At 41.9% G+C, this 25,376-nt stretch overlaps 1 protein-coding gene across 4 annotated transcripts in view; it reads right to left on the minus strand.

The window, feature by feature from the left end:
• The window catches only part of sorcs1 (sortilin-related VPS10 domain containing receptor 1), a 212,376-nt gene that overhangs the window by 57,777 nt on the left and 129,223 nt on the right, over positions 1-25,376 (minus strand). For all 4 annotated transcript variants that reach the window (XR_013655855.1, XR_002292451.3, XR_013655856.1 and 1 more), the window contains exons 13-21: positions 21,387-21,478; positions 21,041-21,148; positions 19,038-19,155; positions 15,980-16,113; positions 13,091-13,204; positions 12,239-12,410; positions 10,406-10,592; positions 8,224-8,357; positions 6,712-6,835 (exon numbers count right to left, since the gene is read on the minus strand). Coding sequence is in view for 1 of the 4 variants with exons in the window: in XM_011488553.4 (XP_011486855.2) it covers positions 6,712-6,835; positions 8,224-8,357; positions 10,406-10,592; positions 12,239-12,410; positions 13,091-13,204; positions 15,980-16,113; positions 19,038-19,155; positions 21,041-21,148; positions 21,387-21,478 (1,183 nt within the window). In the remaining 3 variants the exon portion in view is untranslated. The remainder of the gene's footprint in view (positions 1-6,711; positions 6,836-8,223; positions 8,358-10,405; positions 10,593-12,238; positions 12,411-13,090; positions 13,205-15,979; positions 16,114-19,037; positions 19,156-21,040; positions 21,149-21,386; positions 21,479-25,376) is intronic.

The following is a 25,376-nucleotide window of genomic DNA, read 5'->3' on the forward strand; positions in this document are numbered from 1 at the left end:
GCGACAGCGGAAACCTTGGCTGGATCGGGGCGGATGTTGCCAGCCTCAATAATGAACCCAAGAAAAGACACGGTAGATACGTGAAAGTCGCACTTTTCAGCCTTTACAAAGAGTCGATTTTCAAGAAGACGCTCAAGGACCTGACGAACATGGTGGATGTGGAGATCGTGATTGGGTGAATAAATGAGAATATCGTCAAGATAGACGAAGACAAACCTATTAAGGAAGTCTCGGAGGACGTCATTAACTAGGTGTTGGAAGACTGCAGGGGCATTGGTGAGCCCAAAGGGCATCACCAGGTATTCAAAATGACCAAGGGGGGTGTTGAAAGCAGTCTTCCATTCGTCCCCCTCCTTCATACGGACTAGATGGTACGCATTACGGAGATCCAATTTGGTGAATACACGCGCTTCCTGAACGGTGTCCAAGGCGGAGCTGATGAGAGGCAAAGAATATTTATTCTTGACTGTGATCTGGTTTAATTCTCGGTAGTCGATGCATGGCCGAAGGGTCTTATCTTTCTTTTGGACAAAGAAAAAACCTGCACCAACGGGGGACGAAGAATGACGAATGTGACCCGAGGAAAGAGATTCATGGATGTACTTTTCCATGGAGAGTTTTTCAGGACCTGACAGATTGAATAATCGTCCCTTGGGGAGAGTGGCCCCGTTTAATAGCTCGATGGAGCAATCATAAGGTCGGTGCGGAGGTAGAGCTCCTGCCTTGCTTTTACTGAAAACAGTCCTGAGATCATGATAACATGAGGGTACCTTGGAGAGGTCAATATCATCAGGTGCTGGCTCCAGATTGGGAGAAACTGATGGTACTGCGGAGCGGAGGCAGTTGGCAAGGCAATGGGTGCTCCAGTTAGTTATGTGAAGATTCACCCAATCGAACTGGGGATTGTGACTGCGGAGCCATGGGAAGCCTAAGATAACAGGAGATTGAAGCGTTTGAGTAATATAGAATTGCATGACTTCATGATGGTTACCAGAGGTGACAAGTTGCACGGGTCTGGTGCGGTGAGTGATTCGAGTGAGCAGCTGACCACCTAGTCCAGCTGCCTTGACAGGATGATCCAGCGGTTCTGTGGGGAGACTGAGTTTGGACACTAAGTGACTGTCAATAAAACTTTGTTCAGCTCCGGAGTCTATGAGGGCTTGGCATACATGAACATGAGACTGGTGACATAGCTTGACAGGTAAATAAAGAAAGTTATTTTCCTGAATAACAGTGGAGGAACCCTCCCGCGGCCTGTCTTCTAGCGGGGGGCTTTGGAGTTTAAACGTAAGGAGCACTGCTGCACATGGTGCCCAGAATGTCCACAATAGAAACAGGTACCTTCTACCTGGCGTCTGCGGCGTTCCTCCGGTGTGAGTTTAGAATGTCCGATCTGCATGGGTTCCTCAGAGGAGCAGGTGACGTGTTCAGGAGAGATGGAAGGAGATTCTGGCATGGGGGTTTTAGACACAGGGTTATTTACAGTTTTCCTCTCAGTATGTGCTCTTTCTACCTGACGCTCGCGGAGTCGTACGTCAGAGCGAAGAGCTGCAGTAACGAGCTCCTCGAACGTTCTGGCTTCAGACTGAGAACAGAGATGGTCTTTGATCTGGTTGTTAAGTGATCGATAGAAAACCCCTTTTAGGGCAACGTCCGGCCATCCAGCTTCCACAGCTAGTATTCGAAAGTCAATTAAATGTTCACTTACAGATCGGCTGCGTTGCCTTAATCCTAGAAGGTGGCGCGTCGCCTCCTCAGTCTTGCGGGGTTGATCAAAGACCAGCTGAAATTCACCTAAGAAACGCTCGAAAGAAATCTGAGAAATGGGGTTAGCAGTTAGAAAGGCCTGAGCCCATTTGAGCGCTTTGCCTCTGAGGGAGTTAACTATGAGGGTGATCTTGCTGTGGTCAGCTTGGTAATATCGCGGAGCCTGCTGAAAAATAAGTCTGCATTGAAGAAGGAAACCCCCACATGATTCAACGTCCCCCTGAAAAAACTCCGGTTGAAGCCGGAAATTTTCAGGAATCCCAGAGGCAGCGGATATGTCCAAGCTCCCGGCTGTAGGGGCTGCAATGTTGGTATTAGCATTAGCTGGATATTGTCCGATTGAATTCATCTGGGCTTGAGAAATTATTCTCAGGCGACGAGAAAGGTCCTCCTGAATAGCGGTGACCCGGGTGATGGTACTGTAGAGGAGGTCCAGAAACAGTCCGTGCTGGATGACGGTCTGACGTAGATCTTCCGGGTCAGCTGGGTCTGGGTATTGGCCAGTTTGTTCTGTCATGGCGTCGTAGACGTAGCAGACCCAGATGCTGAAACCCGGAAGAAAACTCACAGCAAGGATGACTTTAAATGGATTTATTTTACCAGAGGTAAATAAGTTTCTGAGGGGATGAGGACGTATTTCCTCCGTGGATTGAACTTGGTGTTTCCTTTGAGCTGATGCAGATGAAGGGGAGGGGGCGACACGAGGACGCGTCGAACTGTGGATCCAGATGGAGCGAGGCTTGGGCGCTGAGGACAGCGGGACCGGCTTGAGGTAAGGCGTGGACGCCGAGGACGGCGGAAACCAGCTTGGAACGAGGCGTGGATGCCGAGGACGGCAGGACCAGCGTGGAGGGGAGGAACCAGCGTGACCAAGGTAGGAACCGGAGTGAGTATAACAAACTGGCGTAGAATTCTGGTGAGAGCTCCCTTATGAAGACCGGCAGGATGATGAGAAGATGAGGATCAGCTGGTTCCAATCAGCAAGGTGGTGAGAGCTGTAGGAGGGGGGGAGGTGAACTGACAGGCACCGTGACATTAAATCTGTCTAGACTCCAAACAAACATTTTTTTATGGTAACTTATGTTTCAACAATCGACACCAATTTTCACAGACCTAAAGCTGAACATGTCCCATAGCTCCCTGAATATTTTCATAGATATAAAATGAACTGGTCATTCTAACATCTGGCATTCTAACATCTAACATCTTACATGTCAAAGCCTCTCTCAGCCTGGCTCTGCTGAAGGAGTCGTGTTACAACCCCGCCCCCTCCTGCTGGGACCCCTGCTATGTAAATTAGCAAGCAGTGAACAGAGAGATGAGGAGTAAGAATGGTCATTACTCAGGCATGCATAATCCAAAGACAGCCAGTTAAACACTGAAAGACATATTTTTTCGGTATGTCTTTCATACATCTTTAGTATTAAAAACTCTCCAAGATGAATGTGCCTGACTCCACCTGCAGGTGGATCACAGACTTCCTGACGGACAGACAGCAGTATGTGAGGCTGGGGAAGCTCGTCTCAGATACTCGGACCACAAGCACCGGATCCCCCCAGGGCTGTGTCCTTTCACCCCTGTTACTCTCCCTGTACACAAACAGCTGCACAGCTGGTCACCTGTCTGTCAAACTCCTGAAGTTTGCTGACGACACCACACTCATCGGCCTCATCTCTGACGGAGATGAGTCGGCCTACAGGAGTTAAATAGCCAGGCTGGTGTCATAGTGCAGCGCTTACAACCTGGAGCTTAATGCTCTGAAGACAGTGGAGATGACAGTGGACTTCAGGAAGGCCCCAGCCCCCCTCCCCCCTGTCATCCTCTGTGACTCCCCGGTGACCTCTGTGGAGTCCTTCTGCTTCCTGGGAACCATCATCAGCCAGGACCTCAAGTGGGAGCAGAACATCAGCTCCATCACTAAGAAGGTCCAGCAGAGGATGTACTTCCTGAGGCAGCTGAAGAAGTTTCACCTCCCTGAAAAGATGCTGGTAGACTTCTACGATGCCATCATCGAATCCACCCTCACGTCCTCCATCACAGTCTGGTTCGCTGCGGCCACGGCCAGAGACAAGGCCAAGCTGCAACGCGTCATCCACTCAGCAGAGAAGGTGATCGGCTGCCACCTCCCGTCTCTCCAGGAGCTGGAGGCGGGCAGCCAGGATTGTAGCGGACCCATCTCATCCAGGACATAATCTCTTTCGGCCCCTCCCTTCTGGCAAGAGGCTCCGGTCCATCAGGACCAGGACCTCGCGCCACAAGAACAGCTTCTTCCCCACTGCAGTCAGCCTGCTGAACAGTACCCCAACTCCCCCAAGTGACCCCCCCGCCCACCAAAGGACTGTCGGTGACACTTACAGGCCCCACCATCCCAGCCCATCTGTGCTCCCACTTTACTTCACCTTACTCTACTGTATATAGTGTGTTGTTGTTGTTAACTTAATTTTTAACTTATTCTTAATTGCACTATGCACCAATTCAAAGAGTTGGGCGTCTCACCATGCATAAATGTTGCTCTCACGTGCACATTCCTTGTCCAATCTCACTGAAATTCAATGGACATGATGAAGCTTCCATTCTGAACCCATGGATATGACAACTTTGGACGAGCTCTATAGCGCCACCTAGTTATTGCATGGGGCACATTATGCCCTGTTTTTTCTCTGTGCTTTGTCCGATGTTCATAAAATTACAACAGTAGATACTCAGAAGGGTTTTCTCTCATCGTTTAGAGTTTCATGGGTATACACCTGACGGTGCCTGCGCAAGCCACCGCCAAACAGGAAGTGGTTGATTGCGTTGTAGTCAGATAATTAAAAATTCATAAAAAATCAGCCGTTTGTATCACGAGGCTGAGATTTCAGAATGAGATGCCTCCTACATATCTCCAACTTAGTGTCCAGAGCCAATCACTTTTACACTTAAGGCCTACTGGTGAATGAAGCAGCAGTAATGCAGACATTTTGGAAAGTCTGGGTCAGCTTTACAGTGAGTGATGAAACCTGTTTGTCTATTGATCATAGCAGGAGCCCCGTCTGCAGTCACTGCTACCAGCTTTTCTAATGGTACCTTTTTCTGCACAAAAACTTCTTTACCGTGTAATACATTTCAACTCCTCCTATATTTGTTTGTAAGGGCAGTTCTGTCAAGAGTTCTTCTCTTGATGTAAAGAAAAACAAAAAAAACAAACAAACACACAGCTGCGCTGCACTGCTGCTGTCTAGAGATTCTTCAAACTGGATGCAAAACAACATGCGCTTTGCAAGATCCCGGTCCACCTGATCGGCCAAGTTATCAAACATAGCTGACACATGTCTAGACATTGTAGTGGAAATTAGATCACTTCTATTTTTCACATCTTTAGGTACAGTGTTAATGATTATCATCATTGCTTGATTGACAACTTTTTAATCTGAAAAGGCCTTCTGGATGAGAAAATGAGCAGGACTAAACAAAGCTTTGTTTGAATTTTTTTTTCACAATATATGCAAAAATATCAGTCCTTAAAGGAAACAGATTACAGCCCCCCCACCCCCACCCCCACCTTTCGCCGACAGGCTGCTGTCATGTTAAATGTGGCTTGCAGGTCCAGAATGCAGAAGGAAGAACGACACAAAACGGCTCGAGCAGGGCGTTGCTCATTCACTCACTCGTTCATGCTATATGCAAAAGTCTTTGTCCCTTAAGGCAACAGATTACAGTACCCCCCCCCACACCCCCCACAGGCTGCTTTCCTATTGACATTAGCTTGAAGCTCCAGAATGGACAAGAAAGAACGACGAGAATGGCTCGAGCAGGGCGTTGCTCACGGGGCGGTCGCTCATGCCAGGCGGTCGCACGTGCTCGGGCCCGCTAAATGCTACTTGTAGCTTTAATTTTGAATTGTTTTGCTTTAAAGTACTGGTAGCCATTTGTTGCCAGCTCCTGCAGCCCTTGAGCAAAAATCTGTCTCTCTTTTTCTTCTGGCTCAGCAAGTTTTTCTTTCTTTTCTACTTGCAGATGATATCCAGAGAATATAGATTGCCTCAAGTGGTATTGAAGTAGAGGATGTCTGCATAACCAAGTAGGGGGCAGAAGTTGAGAAATTATTTCAATTCAATTCATTTTCACCTATATAGCCCAATATTTGCAACAATAGTTATCTCAATGGGCTTCATGCCGATGATCGTGTAATAAACATGAATCATAAAGAACATGAAGAAGAGACCTCAGGGGTGCCCACATGAAGTAGGGATCCTCTCCCAGGACGGACAGGCGATGCACCAGAACTCTTAGAGAGAATTAGCATATCTAACCCTACAACTACATATTTAAATGGTCCAGCAGATGAGCTTCATCCAGATGAGTGGGGGGACGGTTCATATTTGTTTTCTATAATAGAAATTAAAGCAACTAACTGGTTAATGCAGTGTGCAAAGACAGTAGTTAAATTTATTTTTATGTATTTTGCTGGTGGTAATGTTTATTAAGTTGAAACCTTTTCGTTTTGCCAAAATGTTCCCCACAGTCATTGGATGCCTCAAATCAACTGCACTATACTGTTCCACAAACAAAGCCACAAAAGAGACCCATTTAATAGTGTTTTGTTTTAAAACACACCAAACGGGTCATTTGCAGATAACACCTAAAGCAGTTTACTGTCTTTAGAATTATCCATTTGCATAAGCATTTTGGATTCCACTATCTTGCTGAGTTTGCAGCATTTTTTTATAAAGAAGAAAGCTGGGAAAGCTCCTCCATGCCGCAGGTGATTAAACATAATAAAGCACAAGCTCAGCACTTCTGCAGTACTTTATTTACTAAACTATTTAAGCTCTTCTATATGTACTTCTAATGATCAAAAATGGATTAAAATGGATTTCAATCCATTTTAACCACTCCTCACAGTGGTTCATTTATCGTGCCGACTCGTCCTGCAGAATCTCAGGGGACGTGGAATTGACTCACCGTGGACGGCGATGGTTTTTCTGTCCTGCAGGATGGCATTCCCTGCAGACACCTGCACAGTGACCGTGTTGACACCTTCCCGGGAAAACGTGCACGCCATGCTTCCCTCAAGGGTGATTATCGGCTGCAGGGGGAGATGCACAGAGACGGAGATGGAGAGAGTCAGAGTCTGGGCATTCCTGTGAGACGCGCCGTTATCAGCAGCTGGTTAATGTCTCACAAGGCTGTTATTTACACTACGGAGGTGTCAGCATGCTGATGCACCCACAAAAACACACATGCACGCTCAGCAAACACACTGTCAGCCTACAGAGACCCTCTTCTTGTCATTACTCACGACTCAATTTGCCCTTCAGATTACTTTCAGATGCTAAAACTGCCAGAGTTTATTACCGGTTTATGTTACTCGCTCTCCTCATGGAGAGTTCCTGATGGAACTGACATATAATACAAATAAAACCATAATTATGACAGGAACATGATTCATCTAAAGCTGGCAGAACACATTTGGTTTGTCTGAGTTTTTCAGACTCTGTCATTTGTTGAACTCTAATATCCTACTTCTATTTAAAGTTCCATTCCAATCATATTCTTATCTATTTTAAAAGCGTTCCCAGTGGTCTTTAAATTTGTCAGTTTTAAGCTAAATCACACAACCTGTGTTGTTTTCTAGGACAACACAGGTTTCTTCATAGCTGCAATATTTCATTTGCAATTTTTCCTCTGAGTTGTGGGCAGAAATTTTGGTTTTGCGTTGCCCCCCCATTTATCCATATTTTTAATCCACACTCTCCTCCTGTCTTAAAACCCAACCCTAAAATTACAGGTACCACAAAAATGGCTATCCATGTCTACGGTTTTGTGCCAGATCCTTGTTCAAATGTGTACAACAAAGATGTACGTGGATCTATTCGTCTGCAAGTAGATGCATCAATATGGAGTGCTGCAGGTCTGCCAATTGTAGCACCTACATCACTGCTACAAGCTTTTTGCAGTGGCATTTTTTTGTGTGCTCCTGATTTGAATGAAGAAATACACAGAATTGCAATTTTAATCTTAATATTTCTCATATATGTCCTCCATCATGAGAAAAATGCCACAGGAATATCTTAAAAACACCTAAAACCAGATTTTGAATGGATTGGGTCTTCAAGGTCCTCTATAATAATCTTATACAATTGGTCACCTGACAGATTCAGAATATTTTAAGACAAAGCTTGAGATGAGAAGTTTCATAAAAGTAAATCAGAATGCTTAAATGGATAATATGCTTTTATTTGTCAAAAACATTTGGTGTCAATAAAAGTTTTGAATCCAACAAATTGCCTGCCCCGTTTTGTTCATTTTAGTGGCTGTATCTCCAACGTTTGCTTTGTATTGTTTTTTGTATTGAAAGCCAAAGTATCCCACAGAGAATCCAAGTTAGTTTGCGGTATAAACATCTCAAAAAACATCTCCCTAAAAGAAGCTGATGTTCTGGCTGATGATACAGTGACACCACGCTCTCCATACCTCAGTGTTATTTCCGATCCACCAGATGTAGGTGACCGTTCCCACTTGGCTAGGCCACAGAACAGCCGTCAGGTTCACTTCCTTGTTCCTCACCACCACAAACGGAGCTGAGAGATGGATGTACTCCAGCTGACCTGCTTGAGCACACGCATACATCAGAGCAAAGGCGATGCTTTACGCTACAGCATTCAGAGGAGGGAGAAAATAGAATTAGCCACTGAGATAAAGGAAAAATGCCCAGAATTCAGCCTTGCGCTGGGACCAATGGTCGCCATCTGCGTGTTATTTTTCATCTGCAGCCTCCAGAGCTTGCAATGGCTCCATTTGTACTGCTGGCACATGGGATGGACAGATTGTTGGGGGCAAAGGCGATCCCCGATCAATATGTCAGCTCTTTTACATCTGTCACGCCCTGAAAACGTCAAATTGGTCAGCCCTGTTACATATGCTGCGGCAGCAGCTTCTGTGGGCCGAGTGACCATGAAGTAGAGCCCTGCGCGGGACTATTTTCTTCATCCCGCTCCCGCCCGCGCCCGCTGAATTTCTGACCAATCCCGCCCGCTCCCGCAAGGTATGCGTTACACTCCCGCCCGCTCCCGCAATATGTATGTCCACTCCCGCCCGCACCCGCAAAACTCATAGAATTTATTCCCGCACAGTAATAGAGATGCATTGATTTTGTATCGTCTCCAGTCCCGCAGGAAAAAACAGTATTTTGTATTGATGATATTAAAGAGATTCGTGTCCCTCCTCCAGCCTCATATTTTCATGCATTCCTCTTTTTTGAAATTTGCAACTTAATTATTAAATATATTTTTACAAATCATGTTCGGTTAAAAGTGTGCATGTGTCCGCGCGCAGACAGACAGCCTGAAGCGCTGAACCAGCCGGTAAAGATGCAGGTCAAAGTCATTTGAATTTATGGAGGAAAAAAACATTAATGGTTAAACAGAGCTGAAAATCTATGAATTAATTTTTTCCTGACAGAAAAATACTTTTAGCTTCAGCCTTTTCCAGTTTTGCTGATTCGCAGATCTGAGAACCATGCGTGACTCACGATGAACCTCGTTTGAGGTTCTTTTCTGCTTCATCCATTGACATCATGTCCCTGCCAGGTAACCTGCTCCATCCTTATCCGCGCAGTGTTGCCGGATAGATTGACAGCTCTTTCATCCGTGTGCTGCGCTGGACTATCGTGTCAACCTACGGTGACCGTATTTTGCGCTCTCTGTGTAGGACACATTGGGAGCGCGGGGATAAACAACTCTCAGCTACAGAGGATGAACAGGTGAACAGGTAGAGAGGAAAAGCAGGTATAGAGGCGGAGGAGGGGCTTTGGCTTCAAACTCTGTCAGAGAGATGCAAACACGGGCGTCAGATTCAGACGCAGCTTTCCCTGCGGGAGTTGAAGCAGAGACTTTCTCTGGGATGATTTTATAAACCCAAACATGGAAACATGATTACCAAGTAGAACTCTTCAAAATTATAAACCTGATCTCTCCACATTCTCCGTGTCTATCATGCATTTATGCACACATCGCTCCATGCAGCGATCAGACCAGAACCTCTAGCTGGTAGCTCCGCCTACACGGGACCGCGGTATCAGGCTTTAAATAACACACTAGAGGCGGGGCGGGGCGTTGTACACCCCCAACAACAGGTTAGATGACAGAGGCCATTAGGCGTCTCTACCTGGTGCCTTCACGGAGCTTCAGTATATAAGAATCCAACAGCCGCACAGCCTAACGTAGACCGCTAATATATATTCATGAGATATTCATGCCAGCACTGATCCCGCGGGGGTTTTTTTTCGCCGCCCGCTCCCGCCCGCAGCACAATTGAAACCGCCCAATCCCGCGAGATTTGGGTTGGGTCCCGCGGGACCCGGCGGGACCCAATCCCAATGCAGCCCTCTACCATGAAGCATACACTGACTTGGGAGGAAGTGTAATGAGATTTGTTCTATCTCACTTGTTTGTTTGGTTATGGGCAAGAAGCATGCTCTGCAGGGAGATAAAAAGCGGGACGCCGCTTACAACTTGACAGCAGCAATTCCACAGAACGTGATAAGAACTGAAGCAGCTAAAAACAGCAAAGGCACAAAATTGAAGATATTTCTATCTGGAGAAACACACAAATACATTTGTGTAGTCATATCTTTTAAAGCCCTCTGGTGCCTCACATGTGACGTGCAGGAAGAGGGTGGCGGTCTCTGAGCCGAGGCTGTTCTCTGCCGTGGCGGTCACTCGGTAGATTCCCACAGCTTTGTAAATGTGTTTGATCCCGTCCTCGATGGTGCTCACGTTGGAGTACGTCAGAGCGTGCCCATCTCCAAAGTCAATGGTGATGCTTGTCCTCGCCCCGTCGCCCTGCAGGACAAACACTTTCAGGAAATGCCCGTTGCCTCGTTGGCAGGAAGATTCTAGCTCTCTTCTTTGAAGAAAAGCATGCTCAAAAAGTCTCCTACACTTCAGAAAATCCAAGCATGTGCTGTTTATAATCACCCCAAACTACTTGTAATGATTCAGAAACAGTAAAATGGTCAACTGTTAGTAAGGCATAGCTAATCTGTCTCGTGAATTTCAGTGGTTTTAGGTACTCTTGCTGTTTTAGAATTTCCTTAAATACTAGTGAAGAACTCTGTCAAGGTTCAGGTTCATCCCAGACATGATCCTCTCCATTCTCTCTTCTGCTAGCAGGACTCTCAGTGGTAGAAGAGTTCATCCACGGACAGACTCCAGAAATCACTTCTGGTTTTTACTCCAACTGTCTCTGAACTTTTGCTCTAAAATAACTTGGGTTATTTATAAAAAGACAGTTTACACCAGTGGCTGTCCCAAAGTGCTCTGCAAAAATTAAGAAACATCAAACCTAACCTAAATCATAACAATTCATTACAATTGTTATGATTTAACTTCAATAATACCAATAAGACCAACGTGTCCTAACTGTTTTAATACCAGCCTTTTTAGGAGACTTATGGAGCGTGAGCCGAGCACATCACGAGAGGCACTTTTTTATGAGTGAAGTTTGGTGGATTGATTACAAGTGTTTCTGCTCCCTCCAATTTAGCGTTAAACTGTTGACTGTGGATAGCAGGGATTTCCTCTAGAGTCCACCCTAAACAGTCTATGAAAGAACAAAACACATTTCACCATTTAAGACCACATAAAATGTCAGACACGGTTTGGGAAGTTCAGAAACAGCAGAAACTTTGCTTTGAGTTCAGTATGCAAATTTACTAGGAGAGCCCCTCACATTCCCTTTAAAAGAGATGTGAGTCTGTTTGGTAACCATAGCAACAGGTTTGACAGATGCTGCATCTGTGCTGGTCTGTCAAGTCCAACCCTTTACGAACTTGCTTAATCACACTGATCTGTGAATCCCTGCCCCTTTTTCTGTCAGTGGAATAACAGTGATTTCCTCACGTTGAACTGACCTGGTTCATGCTGGTCAATGGAGTCTGTTTTTGCACCTACACATACTCTAAATGCATTTTTATTTTGATGCAAACAGGGATATTATGCTGTAAAAAACAATCAATTATCACACCAGTGTTAAATTAGGAAATACATGATTTGCACCACGTTGACGTGGATGTTTTTCTTTGAAAAAAAAAAAAATTCCATGAAAGACTAACAATAAGTTAATATAAGAAAAATAATTATAAAAATAATACAGGCTTTTGTGTTTTGAATCAATTTGCACTTTAGTAAGATATAATCAACTACCAATGAAAGAAATGTGTCATCAACTTTGCAGAAGCTTTGAAGAAGTGTTGCTGGGCAACTATCTGAAAGCACTTTGGGCAAAAACAAACAAATAACTAAAAATGGTTTACATGCTAAACTCCAAAAAATGGTTTTTAGACAAATCCCTTATCTGTTACAATTCCAAAACCAAGTAATAGATAAAAAGGAAAAAGTAATGAGTTTGCAACAACCCATAACACTCGTGCTTAACTTTGGAAGTGGATTATAAACAGAAAATCCGGTAAACAACAAGAGAAACACACCTCTTCCAGAAAAACAAGAAAAGTGATGTTGGAGCCCAGCGTGGCGGTTAGAGCACCCTCATTCGTCACAAGGTGCAAGCCTCTGGGGGCCTGCAGGGGGCACTGCAGCCGCCGGGCAGTAAACTCAGCGCTCACTCCGGCTGTGCAGTTGTTGGAAATGACTTTTCGGTAGCTACAGGTGGAAGATCAAGAAAAGAATAAAGTAATAATAATTTAAAAAAAAAAAGAAATAAAAAACAATGTACCTTTTTGCTTACATAATCATTTCTTGTGCAGTCTATAATAATAATAAAAAATAATAATTGATACTTTATTTATCCCACAATTTTTCTCCGCATTTGACCAGCCAAATCGCGCTCGGGAGGCGGTAGCGTTAAGAGTCTTGCCAAAGAACCCTGGGTGATGTTAATTGCTTGTCATTGGTATGTTAAGTGCCCCCAGTACCATTGTTCATTCCCTTCCGGGAATCAAACCCTGGATTCCTGCATGGTATAGCCTTTCACCTTACCAACCGAGCTACCAAAGACTTTATCAATGGTCAAAAGTCGGACTTCCTGTTTGCAAAAAAATTGGGTTTTGACAACATATGGAGAGCATCTAAAGCCAAAGCCCATTTTAGAGTAATTTTCTTACTTTCTAGTAATATTTTGAAAGCCAGTAAGTTTGTGTGGTATGCACATCCACTCCACTTCAAGGTTCAAAGAAACCTTGCTACTCTGTTAGACATTTTCCAAACAATTAGCCTGAAGGGCTTAACCTATACTTTGGCAGCTGTAGTTGCCTGCTGAGACGCCTTTTCAGATGCATTTGTAGCATTTGTGTGTTAAATGCATTTGTAGCTTTTGTGTTTACCCGGTGCTGTTTAGGAAAGTCATCCCAGTGGTACAACTCCTGGACATGGATGATGGATGGAACCAAAAGGCGGGGCTGCATCTGCCGTCACTCCGCCTCTCGTAGCCATAATCACTGCACAGATGTGAGTAAGCAGACAGTCATCCAATCAAAACGCAGATTTCCCAATTAACTAATAATGCTTGTACAAATCAATGAAAAAAAAAAAAAACAACTGAAGTGTACAGGTCTGCAAAAGAGCATGTTAACAAATCCTATGCTGTGTTATTTAACGCAGCTCACATGTTGTTTGTGTTCCAAATTAAAGGCAGAGCCGCAACATGCCCAAAAAACGAAGGGGACAAATTGCCCCAATTAGTCCGACATGCACACAGATGCAAAAGTGTTGTGATTGTTAATGAAAGCTATTAGGCTCCGTGATTTATGGTTTTAGTGGAGCTTATTACAGGAGCTGCTTCACTCAGGAGACCAGACTGTGGCAAGAAAGAAAAAAACATTAGCAAAGAAAAAATATCAAAGAAGGCAGTTTTTATGACAGTCAGTGTGAGAAGAGCAGCAGCGAAGAATCATTTTCACTCTGAAAGCATTCAAACTGTGAACGATGTTGCGCATTAAGGCGGCGTCAATTGAATATGTGAGAGAGAAAAACAAAATCGTCTCACCGAAACACACAACACAGAAACACACACAACTTGGCTTTTGACTAGTTTCTGTTTGGAAGCACAGAAGAAGCTACTGAGCTACTTTCAAACCCAGAGGATGAGATCTGTGATGGTGGTTTCCTACTCTTAAGCAATTTGCTTCTGGTGAGATTACAGCTTCGATCCAAGAGAAATTATTCAGGAAACTGGTTGGTTTGATTATTTCAAAGGGTTTGCCTTTTAGCTCAAATTTTAAATTAAACCAAGCAGAAACAGTCCACATTTGATGTTGCAGAACTTTGTATTTCAGTTGAAAAGTAAAAACCAAAAATACTGTACTTTAGTGTCAATTATGTAGAATTTTTCCTTTTTGCTTCTTCATTAAAAATATGTATAACAGAGATTAGGTTTCTACAGAAAACTCAAAAGTTTATAGCAAAGGACAAAAGTTTATAGCAAAGGAGTGTTTTTTTTAGGTAGTGTGTGAGGAGGTCATCCTCTGAATGATTTTGTTCACTTTGGCTCAAAAGCTTTGCAGAGTTAAAAAAACATTTTTCTTGTTTTGCTGATTTGTTGTATGATTAGTTGTTTCCAGTTTTGTTCTACATTTACCATAATCACAAGCTGAGCTTTTAACAAAAAATAAAGAGAAGACAAATATGGAATGATTCTTCATTGTTTTTATTGATCTTATCTTAAATGTTGATGGTGTAATTGTCTCAAGGCCTAACGGTGTCAGAACTGATATTGTGACTCACATTTAGGAGACTGAATTAAAAAGGTCTCTTTCATGTCGATTCACTTATTTACACATGGTAGAGCTTTAGTTTTACAGAGGATGATATTATTTACCCTCAGTTTTTTTTAGTGTTTGACACAGTCTTGCTAAAAGACTACAAACACCCAATCCAAGTCTTCAGACTTGTCCCCCAACACACATAGATTTCCTCAGCTTCTCTGAGTATTTTGATAAAGTCATGCACAGCTAATAATGCCATCTGTATATCAGTTTCAGTTTAATATTTAAAACATTGCATTTAAAACATTCAACAAATCTGTACACATTTTGGTTAGGATACGTCCTCCCAGCAGAATCATTAGAGCATTTCTTGCTTTACAGGCATTTTTGGCCACTGTGGCAACAGTTTTACAACCAATTGTGCAATCTCTTAGTATTTTATTTATTTATTTCCTAATATTATTTATTTCCTGCCGTAACCTAATTTTTTCAAACTAAAACACAACTGTGGAAACAGATACTTAGGAATTGTATTAAAATTATTTGTTACTACTTATTTTGCATCTAAAGAGCCACAGGTAAAATTACTGACATCAAAATTAAACCAATGGGAAATCAGGGTTTATTTTGGGGCGTAATGAGCTTCATCCAGTATGGGTCTTTGGGCCAGACCCTTCACGCTACGGCCTAACTATGTAGCTACAAAAGGGGCCCAAGTCTGGGTCCCCCTGTGCTGGTCCCCAGCCTGGATAAAATACAGGATTGTGCCAGGAAGGGCATCTTGTGTAAAACTCTCTACCTTTGGGAATCAATGGAAGCTGATTTGCTGTGGCGACCCCTGAAGGGATATCCCAAAAATTGAATTTTAATTTTCACTATAGGGCTGCACATTGGCACGCGTGTTCTCCTCATAGATGCGCAGGTTTTCTTTTTAGGTACGTCTTTCTCCCACAGTCCAAAAACATGCTTCATAGGTTAATTTGGTTACTCTAAATTGCTTCTTGGTGTGAATGTGTGAGTGTGATTATGTGGCTCTGCAACAGACTGGCATCCTGTCCAGGGTGTACCCTGACTTTGCCCAACAGTAGGCGGGACAGACAAAAGAGATTTAGCAGGTTTGGAAAATGTATGGATGGGATTTTCACTATAACATACTTTTTATTTATCAGTCTATGCCATCGCATTTTGTTATTACAATACCAAATTGAAAGTTCTCGTCCATTCCAACAGGTATACGATAATAGGCAGATTAATGTTAATTTCCAGCTGAACTAATGACATTTGTTCTCCTCTTTGACATAAGTCATATTTAAAAACTTTAGTATGGCTTCAGACTTTATTTCGTTATGATACTGCATCATCGACGATGTGCAGACTGAACAAAGGTAAACTGTGGTAGAGGTTTGTAAAAGGAATATGAAAATTAAAGACAAGTCATTCTTACTCCAGGTGGGGTGCTTATGACAGGTCGAAAAAATGTTAGAAACAAAGTTAAAAAGCAGAACTTACCACTCAAAGTCAGCTTCCATGCAGTCACAGGGACTTGATGTCATCGCCACCGAGTACATCTTTCCCATGACACACCTGGACATCGGTTTCAGCTTTCGGTAGATTCTTTTCACCCCCATGAGACATGGCTCACCCTGAAGAGGGCCAAAAGTAAACTTACATTCAGGGAGTTCACAAAATGAACAGATTTTTTAACATCTAAATGTGTAAATTATTCATGGGATCCAGCTACCCGAGTGCACATTGCCCTGTGGATGAAACGGCATTGTGTGCTAAACTCAGCAGCCATTCCTGCGTCACAATGTCACATTCCAGAATGTGCTACTTGAGTCTTTTTTTTTTCAGGATATTTTTTTCTTTGACACAAACTAATAAGAAGGAGCTCCAACTGCAAAAGCAGGCGGCACGGCACCCATTTTTAGCCGTACGTCTGAGTAAAAGAAGTGAGTTCAAAATCAGCTGGAAAGCAAAAAAAGATGAAAAGATATGAGCAGCCTGTTCCACTGTATCCACCATCCTTTAATGCTGCTTTCTTTTTATCAGCAGAACATTCTACACATGTGCATTAGGTGTCAGTAGTGAGATGGCTGAGGAAAAGAAACAAAAATAGACCAGCCGGGGAAACTTTTCCAGCTTAACACAAAGGCGACTCATCTTTTCTAGGCAGTTTTATTTTTGCAGCAGGCTCTTCCACTGCTCCGTTTGGCCAGTTTAGCCCTGTAATTGGCTTGGACCCTTGTCATCTTCTTTGCTATACGTTTTGATCATTAGTCAGCTCTGAGCATATGGGTGTCTTAAGCAATTACAGAAGCAGGCCATGAATAAAGGCCTGCTTTATGTATCTGGCTTGGCTTCAATACCGGCCAGGTTGAGGGGCAGGTTTAATGTATGCGCAGGAGGGGCTGTGCAGTGTTGGGAGTGCACTTAGAGGATGATATGAACATTTCAAAAGAAGAGATTTCCAGCTTCAGCCAACTTTCCAAATAACTGTGTGGAAAGCAATTAGAGATAATAACTCATTAAGAAAAAAAAGCCTTAATCCTCTTAAGGGGACCTTTGTTTACACACAAGTATGACAGTGTGTTCATAAGCGATGACTTATTAAAAACATTTGTATCAGTAATTACTTATTGGGACCAAGCTGCAGAACTAATTCTGCCTGCTTCTGTCAGCGTCCTTGAATCAATGAATCATGCAAAAGTTTGAGCTGAAAATGTTTCTGTGCAGAACAAAAGCCTCCTGATTGAATACCTGAAGTTCTGCGGTCTTCAAGCATTCTTGGGGTCAGAGGGTCTCTTACTCAGGCTTTTATTAGGATTTACATGAATTCATCCACCAAAGTGACAGCAGAGATTAACAAATGTGATCTTTGGACTTTGTGGAGGAGGATGAGCTCCACAATGAGTTCCAATCATCTCCCTCCCTCCCTTCTAATTCTAAATTTATGCTAAATTCACATTATATTTGAACAGAGCCAGTTAACACAAAGCCATTTGCAAAATGTGACTCAATATGATGGGAAACAAGGTGAGATCTAGACGATAAGTGTTGTTCTATGTCAACATTGGTTGGATCCATGGGTATTCAAAGAGATAACAGCTGGGACACCAAAACCCGATAACTTTTGTGTATCAAAGCTTTTGAGCTTATCCACTTTACCCAGGACTTGGTCCCTCGTTGCCACTTTTGCTGGATTTTTAGACTACAAATATGTCACAACGTTGCTCTGTAATGACATGAACACCAACGGCTTCTTACATGTGTGTGACAAGATCCAATTATAGAAAATCATTTTGGCACTTTTACTTTTGATAGAGGTTTTTCTGGCATCTGTCTCCGAGTAGATCATTGTAGATATAAATCAGGGATCTAACAATAGCTGTCTTATATATAAGTCTCTTTTTAGATGTAGGTTTTTGGTGCACAAGTCATTTTTATTATGCATGCTGGCAGTATAAACCAGATAATGTTCCTTTTCCTTGACCTTTTTGAGCCTGTATTGACATATTGACATCCTTAGGGTAGACAGTCCTGCTTTTTTTTAGCCGACTGCACATTCCGCAGATTACCTGGCTCTGGCGTTCAGCCAATCAGAAGATTCAAAGGCAGGCAAGGACAAAAAAGCAACACAGTGACCCTCAAGGCCTGAAGTTGCTCACCCTGGAGCAAAAACACAGAGGGCACACTCCTACTAGAAAATCTGTGCCATACCCAGGAGTGACTCTCAAAGTTTGCTCTGTTTGACCATTCCAAACTCAAGCAGGGTTAAGTGAAACGTACCATGACCTACGTGAAGAGGTTGGCCTGAAGCTAATTTGGTGACCTCTGACTTGGCATCGATCTGACGTCGATGCTTAAACGTGCTGGGGCACAAGCCTCTGAATCCATACTAGGACATAACACCTTTTCCTCCACGTCAACTTACACAAAACAGTTCAGTGTGAGTCACAGGTTTATCAAAATAACAAACTACATGATCTGCTCCACAAAATCAATCAATCAATCAATCAATCAATCAATCAATCAATCAATCAATCAATCAATCAAGCAAGCAAGCAAGCAAGCAAGCAATTAATCAATATGAATATTTTCCATGCAAAAGTGCATCCTAATTTCATAACCATATGCAGGCTCTATTATTCCAATTTATTTATAAATGGCAAATCAAATAAAAGTGCTAACCACGACTAAATTGGTTTGCTGATATACTGGAGTCTGACACGCCTTATTCACAAATACTTTTAATAAACAAACAAAAAAAGACATTTTCTTTTGGAATGGAAATCTGATAAATACATTGACCTTGGATACAACTTTATCAAATCATCCAGTTTTGAACCTGAATGCAAGCTGGTGGGAAAATCCACTTGCCTATATCAGAAACACTGTAATGTATGTCATGAGTCTGTCCGTAAAAGGCTATTTGTCAGCTTACAGTAAGGGTTAGATGTTAGGGTTATGCTACTGTACAGTACAGTAGAACTCATATCAGTAAAAATAAAAAAATCAAATTTTTCAATTACAACATTGTCCATGCTATATTTTGAAGGAGACTTACCTGGTTGTGTAGGTGCCATGTCTGGTAATCGGCCTCTGTGCACCTTCTGTTGAAGATGGATCTGAAGTCTATTTTTACCAGCTGCCATTCAGAGCGATGACTGAAGTGGCCAAAAATCCTGGACAATGAGCCAAAAAATGAATATGCATTTTCACATGAGATTTGCCAAACACTCATTTACATAGAGAGAAATGTCAATGTTTTTTTTCCTTTCAGCTAGTTCTTTGAGGAGGTTACCAAAGGAGATTACCTGCCAATTTGGAATTTGCCTCAGTTTTAATGCAAAGTAATTTCCTTACCCATCCCTCTTTTTTGTTATGATACATGGAAACATGGGAACCTGGCCCATATTGTTGCAGTAACTTATAGCACCTTAAAGCCCCAAGAGGTCTATCATCCAGGGACTAATCAGGCCCAACCCTGTTTAGTTTTCAACATCAGAAAGGATCAGGCGTGTTCAGGGTGGGTGTCTGTATGGAGTAATGGCAATTGTGGCCAAAAACAAACCAACGTTTCCCAACAGAAGCTAGAATATTGTTGTCCAATGTTTAAAACTAACTTTTTCTTATGAAAGTCAATCAAAACAAAAATGTTTTTTTCTTCATTTATCTAAAACAAATATTCCATTTAGAGAGAACAAAGTGTGTGTTTTCTCTGCAATTGGTCCTTCATCAATCACAGCAAAACATATTAATCACAATTTGTCAATTAGGATTGAAGGCAACTGACCATGACAGGCACTTACTGTACAAATGAGCGCAAACCAATAAGAAAATGATGCATTATGGTCTTATATGCTAATGCTGTATTTGACTGTTTTGTCTTTTGGTTGCCCCCCACCCCCCACCCACCCACACACACTTCTCACAGAAGAACCTATCTGCTGGAACAGTGCAACAAGCAGTATCCTGTTGGAGCAGCTCTTCTAACAACTTTATTTCTGGTAAGAACCGATTTTGCTAACTCACATACAAAGACTCCCAGAGGAGGGATAGGAGCAAAAAAAAATTAAATTAAATTAAAAACAAGCTTAAAGGGACTGGGGGACAGAAGCCTCTAACCTTATTAGGATGATGGTCTTGAGCAATGTCCAAGTTCTCTCAACATTTTCTTTTTTATTACTTTATTAACAAGCATTAACCAAACCTGCTCAAGCTACATCCGATCCGATCCAAATCTTTCCAAGACCGTTACATACATCACATTGGTTTAAGCAGAATATTTTTTATGCAATGTTCAATAATCTGCTTTGAATTAGTAGGAAAAAAATATACAGACATTAAAAATATATTTTTTCTTCTGGTGGTTCATCTTTTTTCTTCGTTAATCTAGATTGCAGCAGTAGATTCAGTTCCTGTCAGGCTGCTGAGTGCATGTACCCCTTCCTTTCCTGTCTCTCCAGCTGTGTCCTATCACTTTTTGGCAGAGCAAAACCAGCCGCTGTCACTCTGTCATTTAAGACAGGTGTCATGAAACATTGATTCAACGGTTGCGGAAAGCCTTTGGTGAAACGCTCCTGAGGCCTGACTGTGCTGCAATAAGGCCGTGCTGCTGTCTCATATGAATACACTCTTGCTCTTGGCTATTCTAAGAATAAATACGAAAGGAATCTTCATAACTTTGGTTTCTGAGGGCACACAGAATCATCCCATTGCCCAATTTCTTATGCAGTTAAAACTTTTGAAACCAGAGTTTCTCGCTTATGTTTTTTTTCCTTTTTTTTGATCATTTCCCTTTTTGCTCTTCAAATGGACAGTCACGCTGTCGCTGGCTGCCAAACCATTGATCTCCTGTGATCATAATCTGTAGACAGCCAGTTTTGATGTCAGCTAGACCTTGAGAGAAACCTTTTTTATTCATGAAAGAGAAAACAGGCAGCAAAGAATGCTGAATGGTGCAACTGAGGATACATATGCAAGAAGATGCTGGTTACGGGAAAATGCGGTTCAGCCAGTTTGTAGTTCCTTTGATTTTCCAGTGCGATGGATGCGTTTGTTACTCACGTCATGATGAGCGTCTCCTCTCCAGGCTCTCCCAGCACGCCGTCCACAAACAGAGGCGTGTTGGTGAAACTGTACTTGTTCCACTGGCGTCCTTCATCAAAGCTCAACCTGAGAAAACACACAGCTGCTGAACAAAAAACCCTCGCTAATGCTTCTGCAACCCTCACAACAACTTTACTTGACATTCCTTGCAGGGCTGAGTATGGAGGAAAACACAAGGAACTCACAGGATCTTTAAGTTTGTAGAAAAGCTCATTAGCTTAAGTTTGATTTATTTCAGACTGGAGTCTTCCTTCCGGGAATTAGTCACGCTGGGATAAATGGCGTCTCTGTCATAATGACTCACCACAGGTGTCGAATGGGAAGCGGAGTATGTCTTATTGCAACCAAAGCTCCTCCTTGGTCCAAATACAGCACGGCATATTCCTCATCAAAGATCTGTTGGGAAACAGGAAAAGGGTTTTGAAGTTGCATGCAGGGAAGAGGACATGAACTGTTATAACAAAAGTAAATGCTGCCTACTGCAACAATGTGGCTTCATCATGTGATCCAACACATCATATAATGCAATGTAGTGATATCAATAAGGCCTCCGCATCAAAAACAAAATACTTTCTTGCAATTGCTTGCGATGTGTAAAACTCTCTCCTGAATGCTAATAAAATGGACCTCAAAATAATATTCTGACCAGTAGTTTTGAATAGCTGGACTCCGGCACTGGGGTGGTAAAAAAATCTTATAACATTCTTCCGGCAGAATTCGCGCCATGAGTTGGAACCAGTTGAGACCCATTGCACATAGCATTTCATATAATTTCCCAACATTCTTCCGTAATTGGTAAACCACCTTCTTTTTTTCCCATTTTTCTTTAAGTAGAAAGTATTACCTTGGTCATCTATAACCAAATTCTTTTTCACACACTAGTCAGAAAAGTGGATTGCTCAATCCAGGTTAGACATTTTAAGTGATCTTTAAAAGCTGTCCTCTTTAACATTTACTTCGTTGTAGTTTTCTTTTTTATTTATTTATTTTTACCAAGCTACTAACAAGCTTATTTGAAGGACTGCAAAAAGATTTATTCTTTGTTTTCTTTTGCTTTCACATCACAGGCTGTAGGCTGAAAATAAGATATGAAAGAAACATTTATTTTAAGACACTTCAATGGGCAATGAGCACAGGTGTTAGCTCACCTTTGCACTAATAGTTTGCATGATTGAATGAATGAAATATTTCACACTAGTTGGTTTGAAGGCATAAGTATGCGTGTGTGAACACTATCGGTTTTGTGTACATGTTGACATTTTTGCAGCTGATAATATTTGAGTGTGGACAGGCCCGGCCCTTTGAGATTTGTACTACATTTGAACCTTACCGTAATGATAAACATCCAGTAAACTTGTTGCTTTATGCTGCTTCATGGTCTTATCCCCCCCCCCCCCCCCCCTCCTCCTATTACCACCCTCCTATCCCCCCACTTTCTCTAACATCCCTCTCTCTTCTTCCCTTCTTGCCTTTTCCGTCCGGTCCAACACAAAAGATTTTCAAATATGATTGAAATGAATGAAGTTTGGCCTCGATAACAAAAGGGGTTTATTCAGACATACCTCTGGTTTGTCAGAAGCTTCATAACCCCCGCTGTTAAAGTAAAATATGTCCAACACAAGAGGCCCTCAGTCCTCATCTGCCTGCCCAGCTGTTGGACAGGACAAGTTAAAAAAAAAAGACACTTCAATGGTTTTACCCTAATTTTATTTTGCTGCAAAACTGAACATTTTGGTATGTAAAATAGAAATCTGCTGAACCTTTTGGATAGACATATGGCTGTGTTGAAAATTGATTAAAATGTGGATTTACTTAGGAAATAGTTTTCCTTTTTTTCTGACTCTAGTTACTCAAAACCTGTTTTCAAAAACTAAAAACTGTAAACAAAAATCAGACTTATAACTAGTTGGATTAAAGTAAAGTAAAGTCTGTTAGGGAGGCATCTCATTGAGCCAAGAGTGTGGTGACAAACTAAAGACAGGATTTATCAGGGTATTTGCAATACTTCACTAAGCTGTGAGTGAATGGAAAGAAACTATCAGTCTGACTTTCTCAGTGCAGAAATGTTGAAAACATTAACAGACTCTAAAAAGGTTAAAGTCACAGCTATCCCAGGAGCTTTTATGCCATGGGTGGAATGCTGAATATTCCATAATATAAAGTGGGTATTATTTTATGTAGGGTCTTTAACTTGGAGTAAACTGCCAGCTTTTCACGTAGATGTGTTGTGACATGTTTGAGAGACAATTCAAAAGATTGCAATGGAATTTCTGCCAGTACATTTAGGTGAGGTCTGAAATATAGGCTTTCTCCCACAGTTGGGTTGGTTTAAATGTGAGCTACACAAACTCTGTATGAAATAACATCGTTGTAAAAGCAGAACGAGCACGATGCATTAAAGCTGGAAAGCTCTATCTGTCAAATAGCTAAGCATAAGAATATTATGGTCCATCAGTGTCCTGCTCCCTGTCTTTCAGTCTGCCTCATCCCTGCTCTGCAGCTGCAGGTCATCAGTGTCATTCATTTCTCTTTCTGCTTTATAATCAACTCTCTTCCCCAAAACTGGTGCCAGATTGTCGCCCGTGGTTCAGAGTGACCTTCCAGCCTTCAGCTAATCCTGACCTGTTTTCTGACCTGTCTGCCTGGAATCTGACCTGTTTTCTGCCTGCTCTCAAAGCCCACCAGCAAGTAAATGGCTTTTTTTCTGTTCATCTGAATTCAGAAACTGTAGAAGCAAATTGTTGTGACCTAGTTTGTTCTTCTGGTCTAAAAATTAATATTATCAATGAAGATAGTTTCATCGTGTAACAAGCAAATCTTCTGTTCTGTCTGTCATCATCAGGGTGATAAGAGGTATTTTTGCTCTCGCAGAAAGGCGGATAATTACAAAATACCTCCAAAGTACATAGTTTTTGATGGGAGCAAACAATTTGGCAAGGATGTTTTCTTGGGATCTTGGACACTATTGTCGTTTTACCAGCATCTAAAAAAACAGGAATTCCATCCATCTCCACCTAATGACTTGATGCCAAAACCCTAGGGTTATCACTAAACAGTATCATACTTAAATATTAGACAGTTTGGTTTACATCAATAATATTATGTAAAGATACTTCAGAAGATACATTTTTAGAAGGGACAGTCTTTGTGCACATAAGTGGTAATCTCGGAAAGTTCCATAAATACTTTTTTTTAAAGATTAAAAGTCTTTTTTTTAGTTTTAGGCTTTGATCACAGTCAAAGTTGTTGCAAACTTTTTAACAATACCAGCAAACTGTTGGTATTGAATTTTATGCAATATCCAATTAAATGTTTATGTCTTCGACAATGTTAGCTTGTTAAATCAGTAAAATTACATGTTTTTTGGATCAATTTTGAGAAAAGTGAAATCCTTCTTTGACAAAAGGGCAATAATGTCAGGAGCTGGAGGTGTATGGCCCAAAATGTACAAGACGAGGCTTGGTGGCAGAAACTCACACTTTTAATACATAAACTTAAACTGGACACAACGCATGGAGAAACATAAGAGGGTGACAAAGCAGAATAGGTGACCTGACAATAAAAAAATAAAATAAAAAAAATGTCAGATACATAAATAGACTGAGGTCAATTATCCTAAATGAAATCAGCTGTGGATCCTGAAACTGGTGTGACTTACAAAGGTCAACTCATAACATTATCAAAAACTACTTAAAAACTCAACTAAACCACAGAATGCTAACACAAAGAATAGAATCCTCCAAAAGACACATTAGCATGCTACCTGCATAACTCTTGTCAAGTAATCAAAAACGTCAGAGTTTGGGAGAGTCCCAGTGAGTGTTTTGCCAGATTTTCTAGAATATTTCTGCATTGTCTAAATCTGAGTAAAACAATCAACTTAAGAAAGGCAAAGAAATCAGGAAAACCTGGGAAAGAAGTTTAAAAGAAACTTTCAGTTTTTAGAGCCTCACAAACTTTAGGAAACAAATATTTTAAACCTGACAGTAACTGGACTTTTGAATGAGAGTTAAACACAAAAAGTAATCACTCGAAGCACTGTTCTGTCCTAGTCATTTGGACATTTTCTTTGGATGCTTGGCTGAGTTTCTGCCATAAGAAGTCAACTTGGTCCTTTTTTATTTGTTTGCGCAAAGTAAACAAAATGGCCCCGAATAAAAAGAAATGGTTTTAAATCAAATCAGGGTTTATATGATTACATTATTAAGTGCAGCCTTGTTTTGAAATATGATTTATGTTGGAGAAAATGTCAACAAACAAGAATGTCTCACCCAGCATCAGCCTCTTCCAACAT

Source organism: Oryzias latipes, chromosome 1, assembly GCF_053564925.1.
Source record: "Oryzias latipes strain Hd-rR chromosome 1, Olatipes_Hd-rR_3.1".
In the NCBI taxonomy this organism is placed as follows: Eukaryota; Metazoa; Chordata; class Actinopteri; order Beloniformes; family Adrianichthyidae; genus Oryzias; species Oryzias latipes.